This window comes from Schistocerca americana, chromosome 11, assembly GCF_021461395.2.
Source record: "Schistocerca americana isolate TAMUIC-IGC-003095 chromosome 11, iqSchAmer2.1, whole genome shotgun sequence".
Lineage (NCBI taxonomy): Eukaryota > Metazoa > Arthropoda > Insecta > Orthoptera > Acrididae > Schistocerca > Schistocerca americana.
Window position 1 is genome coordinate 117,586,707 of NC_060129.1, and position 24,506 is coordinate 117,611,212.

The 24,506-nt window shown below is 43.4% G+C and overlaps 1 protein-coding gene across 1 annotated transcript in view; it reads left to right on the forward strand.

Moving 5' to 3' along the window:
* The window catches only part of LOC124553661 (ATPase family AAA domain-containing protein 3), a 110,387-nt gene that overhangs the window by 37,340 nt on the left and 48,541 nt on the right, over nt 1-24,506 (forward strand). Inside the window, exon 4 of the mRNA XM_047127541.1 lies at nt 7,494-7,651. Within this exon, the coding sequence (XP_046983497.1) occupies nt 7,494-7,651 (158 nt within the window). The remainder of the gene's footprint in view (nt 1-7,493; nt 7,652-24,506) is intronic.

Sequence of the window (24,506 nt, forward strand, 5' to 3'; positions counted from 1 at the left end):
ACACCGTGACTCATCTCCACCACCACTCGTGCCAGGAACACATTCCCTTCCTGAACATGGCACTGCAGATAAACAAGACAGTGGGCCATTCGACATGCTTCCTGGTGTGGTTGAAGACTGTGGGGCACCCATTGGTCACACACTGTGCACATGTGCAGTCGTTCCTTCACGATGGTGTGAACACTTCTGACGCTCAATCCGACCACGGCGGCTGTGGCTTTCACGGTCACTCGGCGGTCCTGGGTAATGAGTGCATCCACCAGTTGGACGATGTCATCTGCAATGCAGTGTGGTGCTCCAAACAATGAATCATCGGCTAACGACACCTGTTCTGCCCTGAAGCGCTTGTGCCACGCCTTGACTCTTGCAAGAGACATGCAGTTTTCACACTTGTGACATTCGTCGATGAATGTCCGTTCTTCCTACTCGTTCTGCTGTCAGAAAATGAACACCACCTCTTTGCTTTCCTGTTGACGCCTTCCGTGTCACTGTTTGCAATGCGATTGACAGTGTCGGACGATTGGTGCGTGCTGCTGCTAGCTCTGTATAGTCACGTGACGTGCACACGTGCCCTCTAGCGACGGGCTGTGGACTTCCACACTCTGATCGGAACACACCTCGTTACACACGCCACGATATTATCCTCTTGTCACCGGTTTTTGCATTCCAGATTCCGGCTCGTTTCTTTTTGAACGCGTCTTATACTTTACGTACATCGTCAGTTCAAAAAGTTTCAAGGCTGCTTTTATTTCTGGTGCGTAAGCAACTCAATGCAGTAATTATTGTAGCTTCAATTAACAACTGCAAACAACAGATGTGCATTTGAGCAGTCAGATCTGAACAGACAGTTCAGTAGTAGTTGATGTGCAGCCATAATGTGCCAATGTTACAAATTGCATTGTGGCAATAAACTTGTCTCTAAATTAGTGTTACAGACATTTTCCAAAATTAAAATGTAGTATTGTATTGGCGCTGAATAGGTTGCTTCAAAGATAGTCATACAGGTGGTGAAAAATGACTTTACTACTCAAATTGCTCACTTGACACGGTTTGGACTTGTTTCCGTCATCAAATATCCAAGTGCACAGTGTTACTAGATGCATATTTAATATAAGGTGACAGGTTGCTGTTCTTTGAACTTAGGGAACAGGTGGTTCACTTAGTGCCACGTGTGGACTATGGGGTGGGTGGGTAATGATGTTCAATTCAGACTTTTGCAGGAGAGTGGTGGTTTGTGGACAAGCGCTGTCATGGAGAATGCTTACGCCTTTGCAAGATTTTCCTTTTCACCAGCTCCTAATTGCCAATTGTCAGATTTTTCAGTGTTTTACAGCATTTATTGCGATCATCGAGTTGACTGACCAGACCCCACTTCATTCCCAAAACACAGTTGTCATAACTGTACTGGCAGTGTGTGTCTCGATTTTAGTGGCTCGGACAAAGAGTAACATTGCCACTTGCGTGATTGTCGTTTGGTTACAGGTTTGTAAAGTATGAGGGCTGTTCAATAATGAATGATCATAATTCTTTTACGTTCATAATTTCTCGTGCTAAAATTTAATCTTATGATATTTTGTTAGCTTAATGTGCAACAAGCACGCCGTAGTAGGTTCATTGTTGGGACTCCTGGTTCCCGCCTATGAGAGGCAGGCAAGGTCAGAAATGTCCAGTATCACCTACTGCTGCAATGGAGGTAACATGCGAGGAACAATATGCGGCTTTGAAATTCTGCTTTTGTCTCAACATATCTTCAGCTGAGGCCTATACAATGTTTCAGGACTATGGAGAGTCTGTTCTTCCCTACAGTACAGCTCGAAGGTGGTTTAAAGTGTTTAAAGAGGGGAGACAATAAATTTCAAAGGAAGGTGGACCCGGTGCTCCAGTAACTGCTCTTACGGAAGTAAACATAAACACTGCTGCTGTCATTGTGAGAGAGGATCGACGAATTACCTTAAGATCACTTTCTGAAATACTGGACATTTCATTGGGTGCCACCCACATTCGGTGACAGAAAAATTATACATGACATGTATTTGTGTGCAATGGGTCCCAAAACAGTCAATTCCTGAACAAAAGGTCCTTCGTGTGCAGGTCTGCATGAGGTTAAAGTTGGTGTTAGGGGAAGATCCGAAGTTTCTTTCAAATGTAATCACTGCTGATGAAACTTGGCTACATCATTTTGAACCTGAGAGCAAACAGCAAAGCTCAGTGTGGAAATCTCCATCACCAACCCCCCAAAAAGCAAAAATGGTTGCTTCTGCTGGGAAATTTATGGTCATCACATTATTTGATATTCATCGAATGGTTTATCAGCATGTTGTACCTCCACATACATCAGCAATTGGACAGTACTACAGGGATGTCCTGAAAACATTGCAAGTCCATGTCGGGCACAAAAGACCACATTCCCGTGAAGCGGGCTGGATGCTGCACCACGATAATGGGCGATCGCATATTACCAATGTTGTTGCTGAATATCTTGCAAAAATCAATGTGAAGTGCATCCCTCACCCTCCCTATAGTCTGGATGTAGCCCTGTGTGGCTTTTTTCTATTCTCTAACACGAAGAAACACATGTGAGGCATTATCAATCATCAGAAGCAGTGGCGAAGGCTGCGGAGGCGATTTTGAAGGACCTCTCAAAAAATGCTTTCCCGCATGTATTTGAAGACTGGCAGAAACGCTGGGACAAGTGCGTCACATTCATGGGAGACTACTTTGAGAAGGACCATCAAGATTATGAGGATGAATAAAGGTATGTTGTAAAAAAAAAAAAAAAAAATAAAAATAAAAATAAAAAATAAAAAAAAATTATTGTAATTCTTTATTGAACAGCCCTTGTAGATTGACCAGGTTTTGTCACCTGTGACATTAGAGTCCAAGTGTTCTCCTGTTCATCTGCTTAGTGGTGAAGAAACCTGTGGGAAGAAACTTTCTCATTGCTCTTTGTGGTCCCCAGCCAGCATTTGCAGTGCCCACCTCGTGCACACTTTCAAATTTTGCAACTTTGGTGTTCGGTAAACCAAAGTGGAGAGATCAAGCAGAGTAATCCACCAACCTCCAAGCACGGTTCGTGCAACATTTGTGACTGTCTTGTTGTAAATTATTGGTCCCTCGGTACCTTATTTGCGGTGAGTTTCACTATCACAGGTTGGAAATCTCTAAGCCATTTATGAATGCTTTTGATGTCAGTGCATACACTTCCATCAATTGGTGATGAATTTCAATTAGTTCAACAGCTTTTGCATACAAAAACCAAATAGTGTCATGCACATCCTGGTGGCGTCTGACAGGAGCTCCCGGCAGCTTCTGAGGTGAGACTGATCGACCCAGTGAGGTGTACGCACTGATCGGAGCAGTGTCGCCGATAGATGCAGGAATAGTTGCTCTGCATCCTCAGTGCTTTGGGTGGAGGCTTATCATTTGGGGTTACTCAAAACAATTCCGAAATTACAGCAAGCATGCAATACTCTAGCCCAACAGCGGCGTGAAGCTGCACGAATGACTGAAAAAACCACAGGTAATTTGAAACAAACTTTTTTCCGGAATCTGCTATTTACTGTATTTACAAAAAATGCTTCAAACAGCATTTGAAATCCCACTGTGTTACTCGCTGGAATCTGACAACTCATTTAAAAAATCACACTGGAATTTGTATGAATTGCTTTCAGTTTGTTTGTGGGAAATAATCTTCCAGATTCTTCTGCTTCTGATTCTGCTTTTCATTGAGATTTTTCCCTGGTGACAGTTCATTTTCGCGAGAGGCAAAACATAGGCATAGTCGAGCAAATTTTGTCCTGTTCACTGTAACAGCAGATGGATGCACTTCAGTGTCTTAATGTGCACGATAAAGGTTTCCTGGGTCACCTTGTCTTCACTCTCTTTCTTTACCCAATACACTTTGTTTACTATACGTGCATCACTTACAAGTTTAGTTCCTGATTTGTGGCCATCACTATTTAAATGCTCTCAAATGTTTTCCCTATGTATGTCTTCACAACCAAAAATTTATATTCTATACAAAAATACTCATTTAATTACAAAAAAATACTCCCAGGTTGTTTTGTTTTTATTTTACTTGTATTTCTTTTTTGAAGAATGTTGACCGACAATAATCCAGACCCAGATTGTCAGAAGTTTACCATATTTCCAAAAGTATGCTCGGTAAATATTCCTTAAATGTGCTTTGTGAAGTAATATTTACCTTACTTTGCTGAGGCTGTGAGGATTGCAGTGGGATTCAAAATTCTGTCACGCTACACTGTGTGCTCTACTCTAATATGGGAGGTGGCCGTATCTAGTCATGCAACTGACAGAGTTCCTGGTACAGCCGGGTATGAGGTCTATTAGAAAAGAATTTTCTTTTCCGGGAAATAAAAACTGGGTTACGTGAAGCATTGGACACTAATCGTGCTCGAGGTATTTCCCTCGGGACTCTACACACTTATCCCAATTGTGCTGCCACTGTTGGAAGCATGCCGAAAAAGCTTCATTCTGAATAGAGTTTAAATCAGCTGTCGTTACTGCCATAATGTCCTCTCTTCTCTGAAATCTTGTTCTGTTCAATGACTTCTTGAGTTTTGGGAACAGCCAGAAGTCACAGAGGCCATACCAGGAGAGAAAGGAGTCTTTTGAAGCACAGAATCATTGTTTTTTTTCGTGAAAATAACTGAATAATGAAGGGGGAGGAATGTGTTGTAACACTGTCGCAATTGAGGTGCCAATTTCACCTTGCCCTCAAGTCCAGTCTCTTATGCCACACAGCATCATATAGGCAATGATGGATATCCCAGTAGTACTCTTTGGTGACAGTTTGACCCTGTTGTACATACTTGTGGTGCACCTCACTGTGGGAGTCAAAGAAAGCAGTTGGAATCACTTTGACTTTGCTGCACACTTGGTGGATGTTCTTTGGTCTCAGTGATGAGGAATGTGACGACTGGGGCCAGGTTTCCTGGTCCTACCCGTACACCCAGGACTTGTCACCAGTGATTACAGTGTTCACGAAGTCGTGGTAACTGTTTGTGGAGTCCAGCATGTCCTGTGAGACTTCAGCTCAAAGTCGCTTTTTCTCTGCTGTCAGCAGCTTTGTCACAAACTTCGCTGACACTCTCTTTGGAGCCAAATCTTAGATCACAGTAGAATCTGACAAAAATGTGCTGATGCCCACCTCTTGTGAAATTTCTCTGACAGTCACATGACGGTCCCACATCGTCAAGGTCTTTACCTCGGGAACGAGGTGGTCATTTCGGCATGTCGAAAGTCGACCAGAGCGTGGCTCGCTCTCCATTGACGAGTGGCCATCTTTAAACTGATTGTACCACTCCTTAATGTGTGTGATGCCCATAGCACCGTCACCAGAAGCCGTCAAAATCTCCTGATTGGTTTCCACCTGGCTGTTACCCGGTGGCAAAATTTGATGCAGTAGTGCTGCTTCAGTCATTCTGTCATTTCCCTCGCAGCGAAAAATTGACGCGAACACTACACACTACCTCATTCGACTGCTGCTCACTGGCAACTGAGGCTACGAACAGGCAGGAGAAAATTAGTGCACACGCACGAAGGTTGAAGGCCGGCTCGTGCGAGCACACTAGATTTGAATCCGTGAGGTGTTAGCAAAAAAAAGAAATGAGGTTGGATACTTTGCTGAGTGACCTCTTATACGATATTTTGGTCTTATGTCAAAGTGGTAGGTGGATCAAAACAAAATGTCCAGACACTCTGTGACCAAAATGATACTGAAACAGAGGATGACAGACTAAAGGCCGAAATACAAAATGTCTTTTTCCAAAGCTTTTTCACAGAGGAAGTCTGCACTGTAGTTCCTTCTCTAGATTGTTGCACAGATGACAAAATGGTAGATACCGAAATAAACAGAGGGATAGAGAAACAATGAAAATCGCTCAAAAGAGGAAAGGCCGCTGGACCTGATGGGTTACCAGTTCGATTTTACACAGAGTACGCGAAGGAACTTGCCCCCCTCCTTGCAGCGGTGTACCGTAGGTCTCTAGAAGAGCGTAGCGTTCCAAAGGATTGGAAAAGGGCACAGGTCATCCCCGTTTTCAAGAAGGGACGTCGAACAGATGTGCAAAACTATACACCTATATCTCTAATGTCAATCAGTTGTAGAATTTTGGAACACAAATTATGTTCGAGTGTGATGACTTTTCTGGAGACTAGAAATCTACTCTGTAGGAATCAGCATGGGTTTTGAAAAAGACAGTTGTGTGAAACCCAGCTCGCGCTATTCGTCCACGACACTCAGAGGGCCATAGACACGGGTTCCCAGGTAGATGCCGTGTTTCTTGTCTTCCACAAGGCGTTTGATACAGTTCCCCACAGTCATTTAATGAACAAAGTAAGAGCATATGGACTATCAGACCAATTGTGTGATTGGATTGAAGAGTTCCTAGATAACAGAACGCAGCATGTTATTCTCAATGGGTAGAAGTCTTCCGAAGTAAGAGTGATTTCAGGTGTGCCGCAGGGGAGTGTCGTAGGACCGTTGCTATTCACAATATACATAAATGACCTTGTGGATGACATCGGATGTTCACTGAGGCTTTTTGCGGATGATGCTTTGGTATATCGAGAGGTTGTAACAATGGAAAATTGTACAGAAATGCACGAGGATCTGCAGCGAATTGACACATGGTGCAGGGAATGGCAATTGAATCTCAATGTAGACAAGTGTAATGTGCTGCGAATACATAGAAAGAAAGATCCTTTATCATTTAGCTACAATATGGCAGATCAGCATCTGGAAGCAGTTAATTCCATAAATTATCTGGGAGTAGGCATTAGGAGTGATTTAAAATCGAATGATCATGTAAAGTTGATCGTCGGTAAAGCAGATGCCAGACTGAGATTCATTGAAAGAATCCTAAGGAAATGCAATCCGAAAACAAAGGAAGTAGTTTATAGTACGCTTGTTTGCCCACTGCTTGAATACTGCTCAGCAGTGTGGGATCCGTACCAGATAGGGTTGATAGAAGAGAGAGAGAAGATCCAACGGAGAGCAGCGCGCTTCGTTACAGGATCATTTAATAATCGCGAAAGCGTTACGGAGATGACAGATAAACTCCAGTGGAAGAATCTGCAGGAGAGACGCTCAGTAGCTCGGTACGGGCTTTTGTTGAAGTTTCGAGAACATACCTTTACCGAGGAGTCAAGCAGTATATTGCTCCCTCCTTCATATATCTCGCGAAGAGACCATGAGGATAAGATCAGAGAGATTAGAGCCCACACAGAGGCATACTGACAATCCTTCTTTCCACGAACAATACGAGGCTGGAATAGAAGGGGGAACCGATAGAGGTACTCAGGGCACCCTCCGCCACACACCGTCAGGTGGCTTGCGGAGATTGGATGTAGATGTAGATGTAGATGTAGATGTAGATGTATTTGTCGTTGAGTAATATTGCTTCAGCTGCAGTTTTAGCGACGTGGTCGGATGAGATGGAGGTGGTGTAAGGGGTGATGTCGGTTTCCAGGACGGCCGGAGCTGTGATCGGGAGTGGCGTGCACGCGCTGCTGGAGGACTGGGACAAGGTGCTGGCTGCTGCCGGCGGGCTGTCACTGCTCGCGCTCGGCGTCTACTCCGCCAAGGGTGCCACAGGTGTCGCCGCCCGCTACGTCGAGTCCCGCCTCGGTGCGTATTCTAAATAAAAGTGCTCAGCAAGCCCTGCTGCATGTGGCAGGGTCCACGTAGTTCATTAAATATTGTGTAGTGTGGTCTACGTTTCTCTCTCTCTCTCTCTCTCTCTCTCTCTCTCTCTCTCTCTGGAACACACACACACACACACACACACACACACACACACACACACACACACACGAGGTTTGTCCGAAAAATACGTATAAAAGTTGAATAATAACTTTATTTTACAATTATTCAGGTATTACAATATGGTCTCCTTCAAAGTACTCGCCCTGGGATGCAATACAATTCTGATGTTTTTCAGTTGCCGTGTCGTTTCCGCCTTGATGGCTTCCACATCTCCCAAGTGCCGTCCCCGAAGCACCATTTTGCATTTTGGGAACATGAAGAAGTCACACGGGGCTAAATCGGGTGAATAAGGCGGGTGGTCTGTCACGGTGATTGAGCTTCGGGCCAAAAACTCGTGCACAACGAGCGATGTGTGAGCGGGCGCATTGTCGTGATGAAGGATCCACCTGCCCCCTTTTGCCAACTCCGGTCGAACTCGGGCCACACGAGCTCTGAGACGTGTCAGAACTTCAACGTAAAAATTTCCGTTCACTCTCTGGCCGGGAGGGACAAATTCCTTGTGAACAGTGCCCCTAGAATCCAAGAAAACAATCAACATTGTTTTCACATTGGACCTTGATTTTCGCGACTTTTTTGTTCTCGGTTCTCCAGCTAGTTTCGATTCCTTGCTTTGAGATTTGAGCCCCACATCGAATTCGTAAAACCAGGACTTGTCTCCAGTGATGACTCGGTTGAGAAAGTCCCCTGGTTCCTCTGCTTCCGACCAATCCTCACAGCACTCGACCCTCTTTGCTTTCTGTTCTGGCGTCAAGAGCTTCGGTACGATTTTTGCACACAATTTCTTCAAGTTTTTGTGTCAGGATTTTGTGAATGATTGTTTTGGGGATTGACAGCTCGTCAGCAATCATTCCGACTGTCAATCTATGGTCTTTAAGAACACAAGCCCGAATTTGTTCAACATTTGCACCGGAACTCGATGTAGACGGGTGTCCTGGGCGAGGATCATCGTTCACTTCTTCTCGTCCATCCCGGAACCTGTTTAACCACTTGTTCACGGTTGGTGCCTTCAGAGAATTGTCTCCGTAAACCTGTTTCAAACACTCAAAAATCTCACGGTCATTCTTGCCTAGCTTTGCAAGAAACTTGGATGTTGATGCGCTGTTCCTCAATCAGAGAGAGCTCCATGCCGATGGCATTTATTTATTTATTTATTGTTCCGTGGGACCAAATTAAGGAGAAGTCTCCATGGTCATGGAACGAGTCAATATATGAAATTATAACACGATATTAGAAACAGATAAAATGAAATATAAAAAAACATATTCAGGTGACAAGTCGTAAGTTTAAATGAAGAAAATCAACAATGTAACACTGGAATTTGCTTAATTTTTTAGCTCTTCCAGGAGCTCCTCGACAGAATAGAAGGAGTGAGCCATGAGGAAACTCTTCAGTTTAGACTTAAAAGAGTTTGGGCTACTGCTAAGATTTTTGAGTTCTTGTGGTAGCTTATTGAAAATGGATGCAGCAGAATACTGCACTCCTTTCTGCACAAGAGTCAAGGAAATGCATTCTACATGCAGATTTGATTTCTGCCTAGTATTAACTGAGTGAAAGCTGCTAACTCTTGGAATAGGCTAATATTGCTAACAACAAATGACGTTAATGAAAATATATACTGTGAGGGCAGTGTCAGAATTCCCAGATTTTTGAATAGGGGTCGACAAGATGTTCTTGAACTTACACCACATATAGCTCGAACAGCCCGTTTTTGAGCCAAAAATACCCTTTTTGAATCAGAAGACTTACCCCAAAAAATACCATACGACATAAGGGTATGAAAATATGCGAAGTCGACTACTTTTTGTGTTGAAGTGTCACTTATTTCAGATACTGTTCTAATGGTAAATAAAGCAGCATTTAGCTTCTGAACAAGATCCTGGACCTGGGCTTTCCACAACAGCTTACTATCTATCCGAACGCCTAGGAATTTGAACTGTTCCGTCTTGCTTATAATATGCCTATTCTGTCTGATCAAAATATCGGTTCTTGTTGAATTGTGAGTTAGAAACTGTAAAAACTGAGTCTTACTGTGATTTAGCATCAAATTATTTTCCACAAGCCACGAACTTACTTCATGAACTACATTGTTCGTTACTGTTTCAATATTACACACAAGATCCTTCACTATCAAGCTGGTGTCATCAGCAAACAGAAATATTTTTGAATCACCTGTAATACTAGAAGGCATATCATTTATATAAATAAGAAACAGCAGTGGCCCCAGCACCGACCCTTGGGGAACGCCCCACTTAACAGTGCCCCATTGGGACTGAACACCACTACCACTCTCAATATTGCAGAGAATTACCCTCTGCTTTCTGTTCTTAAAGTAAGGGGCGAACCAATTGTAAGCTACTCCCCTTACTCCATAATGGTCCAACTTCTGCAGTAATATTTTGTGGTCAACACAGTCAAAAGCCTTCATTAAATCAAAGAAAACACCTAGCGTTCGCAACCTTTTATTTAATCCGTCCAAAACCTCACAGAGAAAAGAGAATATAGCATTTTCAGTTGTTAAGCCATTTCTAAAACCAAACTGAACATGTGACAGCAAATTATGTGAATTTAAATGCTCCAGTAACCTTGTATATACAACCTTCTCGATAACTTTAGCAAACACCGATGGCGTAGAAATAGGTCTAAAATTGTCAACATTATCAATGTCTCCCTTTTTATAAAGTGGCTTCACTACAGAGTACTTTAATCGGTCAGGAAACCGACCACTCCTAAAGGAAAAGTTACAGATATGGCTAAGTACTGAGCTAACATACATAGAACAATACTTCAGTATTCTGCTAGATACCCCGTCATATCCATGAGAGTTCTTGGTCTTTAGTGATTTAATTATTAACTCAATCTCCCTCTTGTCAGTATCATGGAGGAGCATTTCAGGTAACAGTCTCGGAACACTTTTTTCTACGAGCGCTATGTGATTCCCTGTTGGGACTAGGTTTCTATTTAGTTCACCTGCTATATTCAGAAAGTGATTATTAAGTACTGTACACATATGTGACTTATCAGTAACGCGGACATTCCCACTACGCACTGATTCTATATCCTCGACCTGTCTCTGCAGACCAGCAACTTCCTTTACAACTGACCATATGGTTTTAATTTTATCCTGAGACTTAGCTATTCTATCTGCATACCACATACTTTTTGCCTTCCTAATAACATTTTTAAGCGCCTTACAATACTGTTTGTAATGGGCTGCTGCATTTAGATTTTGACTGTTTCTAACGTTTTGATATAATTGCCACTTTGTTCTACAAGATATTCTTATCCCTCTAGTCAGCCACCCAGGCTGTCTGTTTGTGCCAGTACCCTGTTTTAAACGTTCTAATGGAAATCAACTTTCAAAGAGCATGAGAAAAGTCTTGAGAAAAGCATTATATTTATCGTCTACTGTATCAGCGCTATAAACATCTTGCCACTCTTGTTCCTTGATAAGGTTTACAAAGGTCTCTACAGCAACTGGATCAGCTTTCCTGAACAGCTGATAACTATATTTAACACGTGTTGCAGCACAAAAATCTTTTAAAGTTAAAATTTGTGCATCATGATCTGAAAGGCCATTCACCTTTTTGCTAACAGAATGCCCTTCTAGTAACGAAGAATGAACAAAAATGTTGTCTATGGTTGTTCTACTGTTCCCTTGCACTCTCATTGGAAAGAATACGGTTTGCATAAGATTATATGAATTAAAGAGGTCTACCAGCATCCTCTTCCTTGGACAATCACTTATACAATTAATATTGAAGTCACCACATATAACTAACTTTTTGTATTTCCTATAAAGTGAACCAAGAACCTCCTCTAGCTTTAGCAAAAATGTTGTGAAATCGGAGTCTGGGGATCTATAAATAACAACAGTTAGAAGTTTAGCTCCTTTAAATTTAACCACACCTGCACAACATTCAAACACCTTTTCAGTGCAATACTTTGAAACGTCAATTGACTCAAATGGGATGCTGTTTTTCACATACATGGCTACTCCCCCACACCGCAAAGAGCTCCTCAAAAAGATGCCAGCCAACCTGTATCCTGGTAAAGGAAGCCTCTGAATTATCTCCTTATTTAAGAAGTGAAAAGGGTAACTGTCAACAAGCTGCCGCACACTCCCACCTTCACGCAGAGTGCTCTGACTCGCACTGAGCGTTGATGGGATTGATTACAGCCGTAGTCCCACCCGGCGGTGACTGCAGCTTGTAACATAAAGACATTATTCAACTTTTATATGTATTTTCCGGACAAACCTCGTACATACACATATGGACTGGACAAAAATATGGAAACACCCATGGTAAAGACATTCTTAAACACTTGCAGATGCTAACCGAGCCTGCAGGTTTCACTGCCACACTTGACCATGAAGAGCATCTATGCAAGTCCTCAATGCGTCTCAAGTGTCAGTTGTGGTCTAAACAGTGTTCTGTGTAGTTACGAATACATTGCGTTGCAACTAACGAGGAGAGGCCTCAAGCTGTGGGACCGAATTTTTCAAAACACCTATACAGTGACATAGTTTAAGATCCCAGGTATCGTGTCTTGAAGCCATTATCCTGGTGGGCCCTCGTTTGCGAGTAATAGATGAAAAAAAAAATTCAGAATTTTACATGACGTTCAGTAGCATTAAAAAAGCATTATTTTGTAGGCTGAATTGGTGTGATGGGTAGGGTAAGTCCTCTACATGCTGAAGGTCATGGGTACAAATCCCATCAGGTACATTACATTTTTTTATTTTTAAATTTGTATCAAAATGACTTTCACCATTATTTTTATTCAGTTAATTGTTTGAACATAATTTTTATTTATATAACTTTGTCTCACAAAATTTTAATCATCATAAGAACTTTTTCGTTTGTACAATTTTAATAAACATAAAAAATTACAGGTCTGGTGATGGTCATGTGATATGACCGAAACCGGTCACCTATGTTCTTGTAGCATATGTGGTGCGATCAAGACTGAATTTTAAAAAGAAAAACTTTTCATTGGTTCTCACATTTTCTATATATCATTCTTGTTCCACCCGGAATTTTTGTTAATGTGAATTTAATTGTGTTTATCTATTATAATATCCCCATGTGATTTTAATTATTTATATTTATCTGTTGTAATATTTAAACATTTAAAAATGCCAGTCTATCAGATAAAAATGCAAAGGACGAAATAATCTATGTATATTGACTGTGCAATGCTGTCAAAAATTTATTTTTTGTTGCAAGACATGCATTTTTTTGGATGGTAATTGTCGTACGGACTTTTAAAACATAGCCTAAATTGCTAATGTAGATGAAGATTTAAACTAAAGAATAGATCATAAGTAAAATGAAATTCAACCAAAATTAGGAATAGAAATATTGAATGGAATAATTCAGTCAAAAAAATAGGATGATAAAATGAAAGAAATTGAATCGAAATTAATACATGAAATTAACTAAAATCATATAAACAAATATTTCAATCAGAAAAAGAATGATAGTAAGCAAAATGAGAGCATATGAAGAATTCAATGTTATTTAACTGATGTAATAAAGGAATACAAATTAAAAATTACAGTTAAATCACTAAACTGAACGAAAACTTAAAAATAAAAGGCTGAAGTACCTGATGAGACTCGAATGCACAACTTTGTGCACATAAAACCCTTATCCTATCCAATACACGATGCAACCAGTCATACAAAATAACGTATTTGCCATTGAATGTCATGCAATATTCAGAATTTTTTTTTGTCAGTTATTAGAAAATGGGGGGCCCACCAGGGGGCGTGTGGGGGGGGGGGGGGGGGGGCTGATTGTGAAGGTGTGCTCCCTGTCGCCGTTGGATAAGCAGCTGCTAGCAGCAAGTCATATACTCTTAGCTCACTTATTTGTTACATAGTTTAATTCTTAATTTTTTTGCGTGTTGGGTACTTGCATTGTTTAATACGCAAATTTCGGCATATTATAGTATTTGAGAGTTGTAGCATCGCGTTTTAGTACCTGAATAGTGTAAAATCGCGTAGTCTCCTTCCGCCGCCGAGCAGTGTGTCAGCAGTGCGCAAATAGGATCATTACTGCATTTACTAGGCAATCTTGTATTTTAATAACTGTTTAAATTTTGTGTCGAATTGTTTGTGCTCTCTGTAGATTAGTTCAGACGTTCTTTGTACAAAAGTTTTTAGCATGGATAGGGACTGCAACTGCTGTGTTCGGATGCGGGCTGAGTTGGCATCCCTTCGCTCGCAGCTTTAGGCTGTGTTGGCTTCGGTCACACAGCTTGAGGCTGTTGCCAATGGGCATCACTGGGGGTGTCCGGATGGGGGTTTGTCGGGGACGGCCAGCTCGTCCCACGCATCCCCCGATCGGACTATGGCTGTGGCTGCCCAGGATACTGCCCACATTGAGGCTGATCCCTCACCTGTGGTAGAGTGGGAGGTTGTCTCGAGGTGTGCCAAGGGGCGAAAGACATTCTGGAGGGTTGAATGGAAGGCCTCTCCAGTTTGTCTGACGAACCGGTTTCAGGCTCTGTCTCCGGCTGATACTGATCTTCGGCCAGACATGGCTGCGTGTCCTGTTCCAGAGGTTTCCCCTCAGTCTGCAAGATCCAGGCGGTCGCAGAGGGTGGGCTTACTGGTAGTTGGGAGCTCCAATGTCAGGCGCGTAATGGGGCCCCTTAGGGATATGGCAGCAAGAGAGGGGAAGAAAAACCAATGTGCACTCCGTGTGCATACTGGGGGGAGTCATTCCAGATGTGGAAACACTCCTTCCGGATGCCATGAAGGGTACAGGGTGCACCCATCTGCAGGTGGTCGCTCATGTCGGCACCAATGATGTGTGTCGCTATGGATCGGAGCAAATCCTCTCTGGCTTCCGGCGGCTATCTGATTTGGTGAAGACTGCCAGTCTCGCTAGCGGGATGAAAGCAGAGCTCACCATCTGCAACATCGTCAACAGGACTGACTGCGGACCTTTGGTACAGAGCCGAGTGGAGGGTCTGAATCAGAGGCTGAGATGGTTCTGCGACCGTGTGGGCTGCGGATTCCTCGAGTTGCGCCATAGGGTGGTGGGGTTTCGGGTTTCGCTGGATAGGTCAGGAGTTCACTACATGCAGCAGGCGGCTACATGGGTAGCAGGGGTTGTGTGGCGTGGACTGGGCGTCTTTTAGGTTAGATGGCATCGGGCAAGTACAGAAAGGGCAACAGCCTCAACGGGTGCAGGGCAAAGTCAGGACATGCGGGGACCAAGCAGCAGTCGGTATTGTAATTGTAAACTGTCGAAGCTGCATTGGTAAAATACCGGAACTTCAAGTGGTGATAGAAAGCACCGAAGCTGAAATCGTTATAGGTACGGAAAGCTGGCTGAAGCCAGAGATAAATTCTGCCGAAATTTTTACAAAGGTACAGACGGTGTTTAGAAAGGATAGATTGCATGCAACTGGTGGTGGAGTGTTCGTCGCTGTTAGTAGTAGTTTATCCTGTAGTGAAGTTGAAGTGGATAGTTCCTGTGAATTATTATGGGACCTTTGGTACAGAGCCGAGTGGAGGGTCTGAATCAGAAGCTGAGATGGTTCTGCGACCGTGTGGGCTGCAGTTACAGTCAACAACCGAGCTAGGCTAATAATTGGGTCCTTTTACCGACCTTCCGACTCAGCAGCATTAGTGGCAGAACAACTGAGAGAAAATCTGGAATACATTTCACATAAATTTTCTCAGCATGTTATAGTCTTAGGTGAAGATTTCAATTTACCAGATATAGACTGGGACACTCAGATGTTTAGGACGGGTGGTAGGGACAGAGCATTGTGTGACAGTATACTGAGTGCACTATCCGAAAATTACCTCGAGCAATTAAACAGAGAACCGACTCGTGGAGATAACATCTTGGACCTACTGATAAGAAATAGACCCGAACTTTTCGACTCTGTAAGTGCAGAACAGGGAATCAGTGATCATAAGGCCGTTGCAGCATCCCTTAATATGGAAGTAAATAGGAATATAAAAAAGGGGAGGAAGGTTTATCTGTTTAGCAAGAGTAATAGAAGGCAGATTTCAGACTACCTGACAGATCAAAACGAAAATTTCTGTTCCAACACTGACAATGTTGAACGTTTATGGAAAAACTTCAAGGCAATCATAAAATGAGTTTTAGACAGGTACGTGCCGAGTAAAACTGTGAGGGACGGGAAAAACCCACCGTGGTTCAACAACAAAGTTAGGAAACTACTGCGAAAGGAAAGAGAGCTTCACTGCAAGTTTAAACACAGCCAAAACCTCTCAGACAAACAGAAGCTAAACGATGTCAAAGTTAGCGTATGGAGGGCTATGCGTGAAGCGTTCAGGGAATTCGAAAGTAAAATTCTATGTACCGACTTGACAGAAAATCCTAGGAAGTTCTGGTCTTACGTTAAATCAGTAAGTGGCTCGAAACATCATATCCAGACACTCCGGGATGATGATGGCATTGAAACAGAGGATGACACGCGTAAAGCTGAAATACTAAACACCTTTTTCCAAAGCTGTTTCACAGAGGAAGAACGCACTGCAGTTGCTTCTCTAAATCCTCGCACAAATGAAAAAATGGCTGACATCGAAATAAGTGTCCAAGGAATAGAAAAGCAACTGGAATCATTCAACAGAGGAAAGTCTGCTGGACCATACGGGTTACCAATTCGATTCTACACAGAGTACGCGAAAGAACTTGCCCCCTTCTAACAGCCATGTACCGCAAGTCTCTAGAGGAACGGAAGGTTCCAAATGATTGGAAAATAGCAGAGGTAGTCCCAGTCTTCAAGAAGGGTCGTCGAGCAGATTCGCAAAACTATAGACCTGTATCTCTGACGTCGATCTGTTGTAGAATTTTACAACATGTTTTTTGCTCGCGTATCATGTCGTTTCTGGAAAAACAGAATCTACTCTGTAGGAATCAACATGGATTCCGGAAACAGTAATCGTGTGACACCCAACTCGCTTTGTTTGTTCATGAGACCCAGAAAATTTTAGATTCAGGCTCCCAGGTAGATGCTATTTTCCTCGACTTCCGGAAGGCGTTCAATACAGTTCCGCACTGTCGCCTGATAAACAAAGTAAGACCCTACAGAATATCAGACCAGTTGTGGGGCTGGATTGAAGAGTTTTTAGCAAACAGAACACAGCATGTTGTTCTCAATGGAGAGACGTCTACAGACATTAAAGTAACCTCTGGTGTGCCACAGGGGAGTACTATGGGACCATTGCTTTTCACAATATATATAAATGACCTAGTAGATAGTGTCGGAATTTCCGTGCGGCTTTTCCCGGATGATGCTGTAGTATACAGAGGAGTTACAGCATTAGAAAATTGTAGCGAAATGCAGGAAGATCTGCAGCGGATAGGCACGTGGTGCAGGGAGTGGCAACTGACCCTTAACATAGACAAATGTAATGTATTGCGAATACATAGAAAGGAGGATCCTTTATTGTACGATTATATGATAGCGGAGCAAACACTGATAACAGTTACTTCTATAAAATATCTGGGAGTCTGCATGAGGAATGATTTGAAGTGGAATGATCATATAAAATTAATTGTTGGTAAGGCAGGTACCAGGTTGAGATTCATTGGGAGAGTCCTTAGAAAATGTAGTCAATCAACAAAGGAGGTGGCTTACAAAACACTCGTTCGACCTATACTTGAGTATTGCTTATCAGTGTGGGATCCGTACCAGATGGGGTTGACGGAGGAGATAGAGAAGATCCAAAGAAGAGCAGTGCGTTTCCGTCACAGGGTTATTTGGTAACCGTGATAGCGTTAAGGAGATGTTGAACAAACTCGAGTGGCAGAGTATGCAAGAGATGTGCTCTGCATCGCGGTGTAGCTTGCTGTCCAGGTTTCAAGAGGGTGCATTTCTGGATGAGGTATCGAATATATTGCTTCCCTCTACTTACGCCTCCCAAGGAGATATCGAATGTAAAATTAGAGAGATTCGAGCGCGCACGGAGGCTTTCCGGCAGTCGTTCTTTCCGCGAACCGTACGCAGCTGGAACAGAAAAGGGAGGTAATGACAGTGGCACATAAAGTGCCCTCCGCCACACACCGTTGGGTGGCTTGCGGAGTATAAATGTAGATGTAGATACACCGTATACGAGGTTTGTCTGGAAAATACGTATAAAAGTTGAATAATAACTTTATTTTACAATTATTCAGGTATTACAATATGGTCTCCTTCAAAGTACTCACCCTGAGACTTGATACTCTTCTGCCAACCCTGTTTCCACTGTTGATAACATTGCTGAAAGTCTTCAGTTGTGATGTTGTTCAGTTGCTGGGTTGTTTCCGCCTTGATGGCTTCCACATCTCGCAAGTGCCGTCCCCGAAGCACCATTTTGCATTTTGGGAACATGAAGAAGTCACACGGGGCTAAATCGGGTGAATAAGGCGGGTAGTCTGTCACGGTGATTGAGCTTTGGGCCAAAAACTCGTGCACAACGAGCGACGTGTGAGTGGGCGTATTGTCGTGATGAAGGATCCACCTGCCCCCTTTTGCCAACTCCGGTCGAACTCGGGCCACACGAGCTCTGAGACGTGTCAGAACTTCAACGTAAAAATTTCCGTTCACTCTCTGGCCGGGAGGGACAAATTCCTTGTGTGCAGTGCCCCTAGAATCCAAGAAAACAATCAACATTGTCTTCACATTGGACCTTGATTTTCGCGACTTATTTGTTCTCGGTTCTCCTGCTAGTTCCCATTCCTTGCTTTGAGATTTGAGCCCCACATCGAATTCGTAAAACCAGGACTCATGTCCAGTGATGACTCGGTTGAGAAAGTCCCCTCATTCCTCTGCTTCCGACCAATCCTCACAGCACTCGACCCTGTTTGCTTTCTGTTCTGGCGTCAAGAGCTTCGGTACGATTTTTGCACACAATTTCTTCAAGTTTTTGTGTCAGGATTTTGTGAATGATTGTTTTGGGGATTGACAGCTCGTCAGCAATCATTCTGACTGCCAATCTATGGTCTTTAAGAACACAAGCCCGAATTTGTTCAACATTTGCACTGGAACTCGATGTAGACGGGTGTCCTGGGCGAGGGTCATCGTTCACTTCTTCTCGTCCATCCCGGAACCTGTTTAACCACTTGTTCACAGTTGGTGCCTTCAGAGAATTGTCTCCGTAAACCTGTTTCAAACACTCAAAAATCTCACGGTCATTCTTGCCTAGCTTTGCAAGAAACTTGATGCTGATGCGCCATTCCTCAATCAGAGAGAGCTTCTTGCCGACGGCAGGTGAAAAAGAGTGACTGTCAACAAGCTGCCGCACACTCTCACCTTCACGCAGAGTGCTCTGACTCGAACAGAGCGTTGATGGGATTGATTACAGCAGTATCCCACCTGGCGGTGACTCCAACTTGTAACATAAAGACATTATTCAACTTTTATACGCATTTTCCGGACAAACCTCGTAAGTGATTTAAAAAAGTCAGTCTCACCACTAGGGACTTCTCCTTGTAAATGAATTTTAATGTGAGCAAGCTGTTGGTGCTCGAATGGTGGTGCTTCTGTAACCGAAGGAGCCAATATGTTTGATGTGTTGAGAGGCCCCGTATCGAAGATTTATACCCTGTGAACAGAAAGTGGAAGATCATCATCCCCTAAGTCACAACATGGACAAAATTGTGTGTTGACTGACAAGGTGCATGTGTTATGGGAAATGTGGGAAACACCCGGGAATTTTCTCACCCGGGAGTAATCCGGGTAAAGTCCGGGAATTTTTTAGAATTTCAGGAATTTTTCATTATTTTAGTTTTCAGTTAAATTTTTGTAATCTTTGTTGGTAGAACCTGATACAGTGTGCAAACAAGTGTCTGCCGACAGCAAAACGTGTCAAAGGCTACACAATACTTTGTAACAACATATTGCCTTTGATGTTTCTTTTCCCTGGGCGTTGTTTTGATGAGCATGACGTCGCAACAATTTAAATTTTTAATAGTACGTGGGAAAATATCGTGAATGGTCATTTCAGAAGCATTACTTTCGAAGTAAATTTCCTTTTATGTGAGATGAACTATGGTACATTTGAGAATGTGCAATGAATTTCTTAAATCGTTGACCGTTAAACTCTCATCCAAAACTTAACGCTGAGGACCAGCCACTTAGACAAAATTTCGGGCCCAGAACACCAGCCATTTATGTCGTTACTTAATATTTTACTGTCACTTTCATTTGATGTGTCTTAAAAGGTAACACGTGCTAAAAAAGACCAAGTTTCAAGGCTAGTTTTTCACATTTGTTTTAGTTCTTTTAAAGGTTACAAAATATGCAACAACAATGGCAAAAAGTATAGTTATCTTAAAAAAGTGCGAAGTGAGTTCTTGAGCAATTTCACACATAACTGGCTTTACTATGAGGAAGTTGAAGTGCTCGACAGAATACATATTCAGCCAGGGAACCCACGAAGTGTCTGGTGCACACCAGTGAAATTTATAACCGTGTTTATCTGAAGTATTCAGCTGCTGCAATTAAACTGGTACTCTTAGGATCCTGCCTAACCACACCCCCAGAAAAACAGCAAAACACGATGTTCTGTTGGATGACTGCATAAAGTTCCCTATGCTCTGAATATCTGATGTCAGCTGGTGAGATCACGTGGCATGTCAGTGCTTTGGAAGCTATCATGGTATAATTGGTGGAATACATGTTTATACTTTCGTAATAAGAAAATATGCAGAGTACATGTTGACACGCGTCAATGACCTTTCTAAAATGTTAGTAAGTTCTATGCCGGTATGTAAATCCTTCACCATTCAAAGGATTGACAAGTTTTACAGCTCCGAGAGAAACTGTATTATAACTTAACACAGGAAAATGTACTTTCGTGCAGGAAAAGTTCCCCCCCCCCCCCCCCCCTCTCCCCTATGGAAGTGTATTTTTAACCAGGGTGTTTTGTCTGCGTGTATACCGTGGACTGACCATGACAGTCAGTCATTGAAGAGGACTATGACAATAAATAAAGAGGACAACAGCTTCTAAAGTTGCTGCAGAAGTACCGGGTGATCAAAAAGTCAGTATAAATTTGAAAACTGAATAAATCATGGAATAATGTAGATAGAGAGGTACAAATTGACACATGCTTGAAATGACGTGGGGTTTATTAGAACCAAAAAAATACAAAAGTTCTAAAAATGTCCGACAGATGGCGCTTCATCTGATCATAATAGCAATAATTAGCATAACAAAGTAAGACAAAGCAAAGATGATGTTCTTTACAGGAAATGCTCAATATGTCCACCATCATTCCTCAACAATAGCTGTAGTCGAGGAATAATGTTGTGAACAGCACTGTAAAGCATGTCCGAAGTTATGGTGAGGCATTGGCGTCGGACGTTGTCTTTCAGCATCCCTAGAGATGTCGGTCGATCACGATACACTTCCGACTTCAGGTAACCCCAAAACCAATAATCGCACGGACTGAGGTCTGGGGACCTGGGAGGCCAAGCGTGACGAAAGTGGCGGCTAAGCACACGATCATCACCAAACGACGAGCGCAAGAGATCTTTCACGAGTCTAGCAATATGGGGTGGAGCGCCATCCTGCATAAACATCGTACGTTCCAGCAGGTGTTTATCAGCAAAGCTGGGGATGATGCGATTCTGTAACATACTGGCGTACCTCTCACCCATCACTGTAGCAGTTACAATACCAGAATCACGCATTTCCTAGAAGAAAAAAGGCCCGATAACAGTGGATGTGGTAAATCCAACCTGTACCGTGACTTTCTCGTCATGCAATGGAGTTTCCACAACAGTTTTAGGATTTTCGGTAGCCCAAATTCTGCAGTTGTGGACGTTGACAGACCCTCGGAACGTGAAATGAGCTTCGTCACTCCATAACACATTACTCAGCCAATCATCATCTTCTGCCATCTTTTGAAACGCCCACACCGCAAATGCCCTCCGCTTCACTAAATCGCCAGGTAACAGTTCATGATGCTGACAGATTTTTTACGGATAGCATTGGAGGGTACGTCTCAGTGCCAACCAAACAGTAGTGTACGGAGTGCTGGTGCGATGTGCGACTGCACGAGCGCTGACTTCCCCGTGCATAGACAATCTCCATTTCTTCCTGAACTGTCTCAGCAGCATTACGCCTTGTGCTCGGTCGACCACTACGGGGTCTATCGTCTAAACGACCCGTGGCTTCGAACTTCGAAGTCATTCTCGCCACAGCTGCATTTGTCAATGGACCTTTACCCATTTGAATCCCCTTCCTATGGCGATAGGACCGTAACGCTGAACTAGCACATTCCTCATTCTGATAATACAGCTTCACTAAAAGCGCCCTTTCAGGTAACGTCAACATGCTGCGACTGCTGGCGCATCTGAGTCTCTCTCTCATTAGAGCTCCTTTTATACATGATTGTCACGCACAGTGACTGACGTTTTGCTGTCCAGCGCCCTCTGTCGGACATTTTGAGAACTTTTTTTTGTTCTTATAAAACCCCATGTCATTCCAAGCATGTGTGTCAATTTTTACCTCTCTATCTACATTATTCCGTGGTTTATTAAGTTTTCAAATTTATACTGACTTTTTGATCACCCGGTAAATCTCACACTCATAAATCCTGTCAGCACAAGGAGGGAATTGCAGGGCAGGCTGGAATCTCAAAACCACTCATCAGTGCAAATGGCCATAACAGGAAAATGTTGTACTAAAGCCATAAAACCTGCACTATGGAGCAGTGAAGAAAGTCATTTTGATAGCCATCTCGTGGTCTTGCACGTGCCCCATGGTTACTCAAGGCTACACTACTGCCAAGAACTATTGCCCCTCTTTGAAGTGATATACTGTGAATTATGGATGAAGGGCAACATGCAGATTCCATACTTAAAGATTTCAAAAAAGCATCTGACACAGTGGCCCACTACTAATTGTTAACGAGGGTACAACAGTGTGGAATAGGTTTCCAGATAGGTGATTGGCTCAAAGACTACTTACGTAATAGAACCCAGTATGTTGTCCTCGACGGTGAGCATTTGTCAGAGACAAGGGTATCGTCAGCAGTGACCCGGGGAGGTATGACAGAACCATTGTTGTTCTCTATGTGTATAAATGACTTGGTGGACAGGGCGAGCAGCACTCTCTTCTTCTCACTCCTCATCCCCAGGCCCGGATGGTATCCACGTCCAAATGTTACTGCATTTATCATACCATAGTCTGCGTTACCTCCTTCGCCTTTATAATCGAATTTGGACCGACAGTACTTTTCCCAGACGATGGCGGGAAGCTATCGTCGTTCCTGTTCCGAAACCTGGAAAGGACAAACATCTCCCCTCTAGCTATCGCCCCATTTCTCTCACGAGTAGTGTATGGAAGGTTTTGGAGCATGTGGTGTATTGCCGTTTAGCCTGGTGGCTGGAGTCCCACAGTTCTTTAACACCTGCCCAATGCGGATTCCGAAAGCATCGTTCTGCAGTTGACCATCTTGTTGCTCTCTCCACTTATATCATGAACAATTTTCTCCGGAAACGCCAGACAGTAGCAATATTTTTTTATCTGGAGAGAGCATACGATACCCGTTGGAGGACAGGCATCTTCCGTACACTGTTCGCTTGGGGCTTTCGAGGTCGGCTGCCCCTGTTTCTTCGTGAATTTATGGCAGAGCGCACATTTAAAGTGCGGGTGACCACTACTCTCTCCCGTACCTTCTCCCAAGAAAACGGGGTATCCCAGGGCTCCGTGCTAAGTGTTGTACTGTTTGCCATTGCCATAAATCCAATCATAGATTGTCTCCTTCCTGATGTCTCGGGCTCCCTCTTTGTGGACGATTTTTCGATCTACTACAGCTCTCAAAGGACCAGCCTTCTTGAACGATGTCTTCAAGGATGTCTCTATTGCCTCCACTCTTGGAGCATCGAAACCGGCTTCCGCTTTTCTCCCAGTAAGACCGTTTGTGTTAATTTTTGGCGTCGTACAGAGTTTCTTCCTCCTTCCTTACATCTAGGCCCTGTCAACCTTCCGTTCGCGGACGTTGCTAAATTCTTGGGTCTTATGTTTGACAGAAAACTGTACTGGTCCTCCCACGTTTCCTATCTTTCGGCTCGCCGTCTGCGAACCCTCAACACCCTACGTGTCCTGAATGGCACCTCTTGGGAAGCGGACAGATTGGTACTTCTCCGCCTCTATCGCGCCTTAGTGCGCTCGAAATTGGACTATGGCAGCATAGTTTACTCCTCTGCTCGACCGTCTATTCTTCAGTGTCTCGACTCTATCCACCACCATGGATTACGTTTAGTGTCTGGAGCTTTTTACACCACCCCTGTGGAAAGCCTTTATGCTGAGACTGCTGAACCTCCGCTGTCCAATCGGCAAGCTGTCCTTCTTAGTCGTTATGCTAGCCATCTGTCTTCCATGCCTGCTAATCCGGCCCATGACATTTTTATTGATGCCTCCTTGGATTTAGGATATGCTGACCGCCCTTCCTCCCTACTACCACCGGGAGTTCGCTTCCGTCAACTGCTCCATTCTCTTTCCTTCTACGTTCCTAAAACTTTCTTGACAACTTGGGGTACAGCACTGCCTTGGCTCCGGCCCTGGATCTGCCTGCTCCGTGACCTTTGTCAGTTTCCCAAGGATGGTACTCCTTCTCTTGTTTATCGTCGGGCATTTGCTGCTCTCTGCGCACAAATGAAGGATGCCACATTTATTTACACTGATGGCTCAAAAACATCGTTTGTTGTTGGGAGTGCCTATTGTTGGTGAC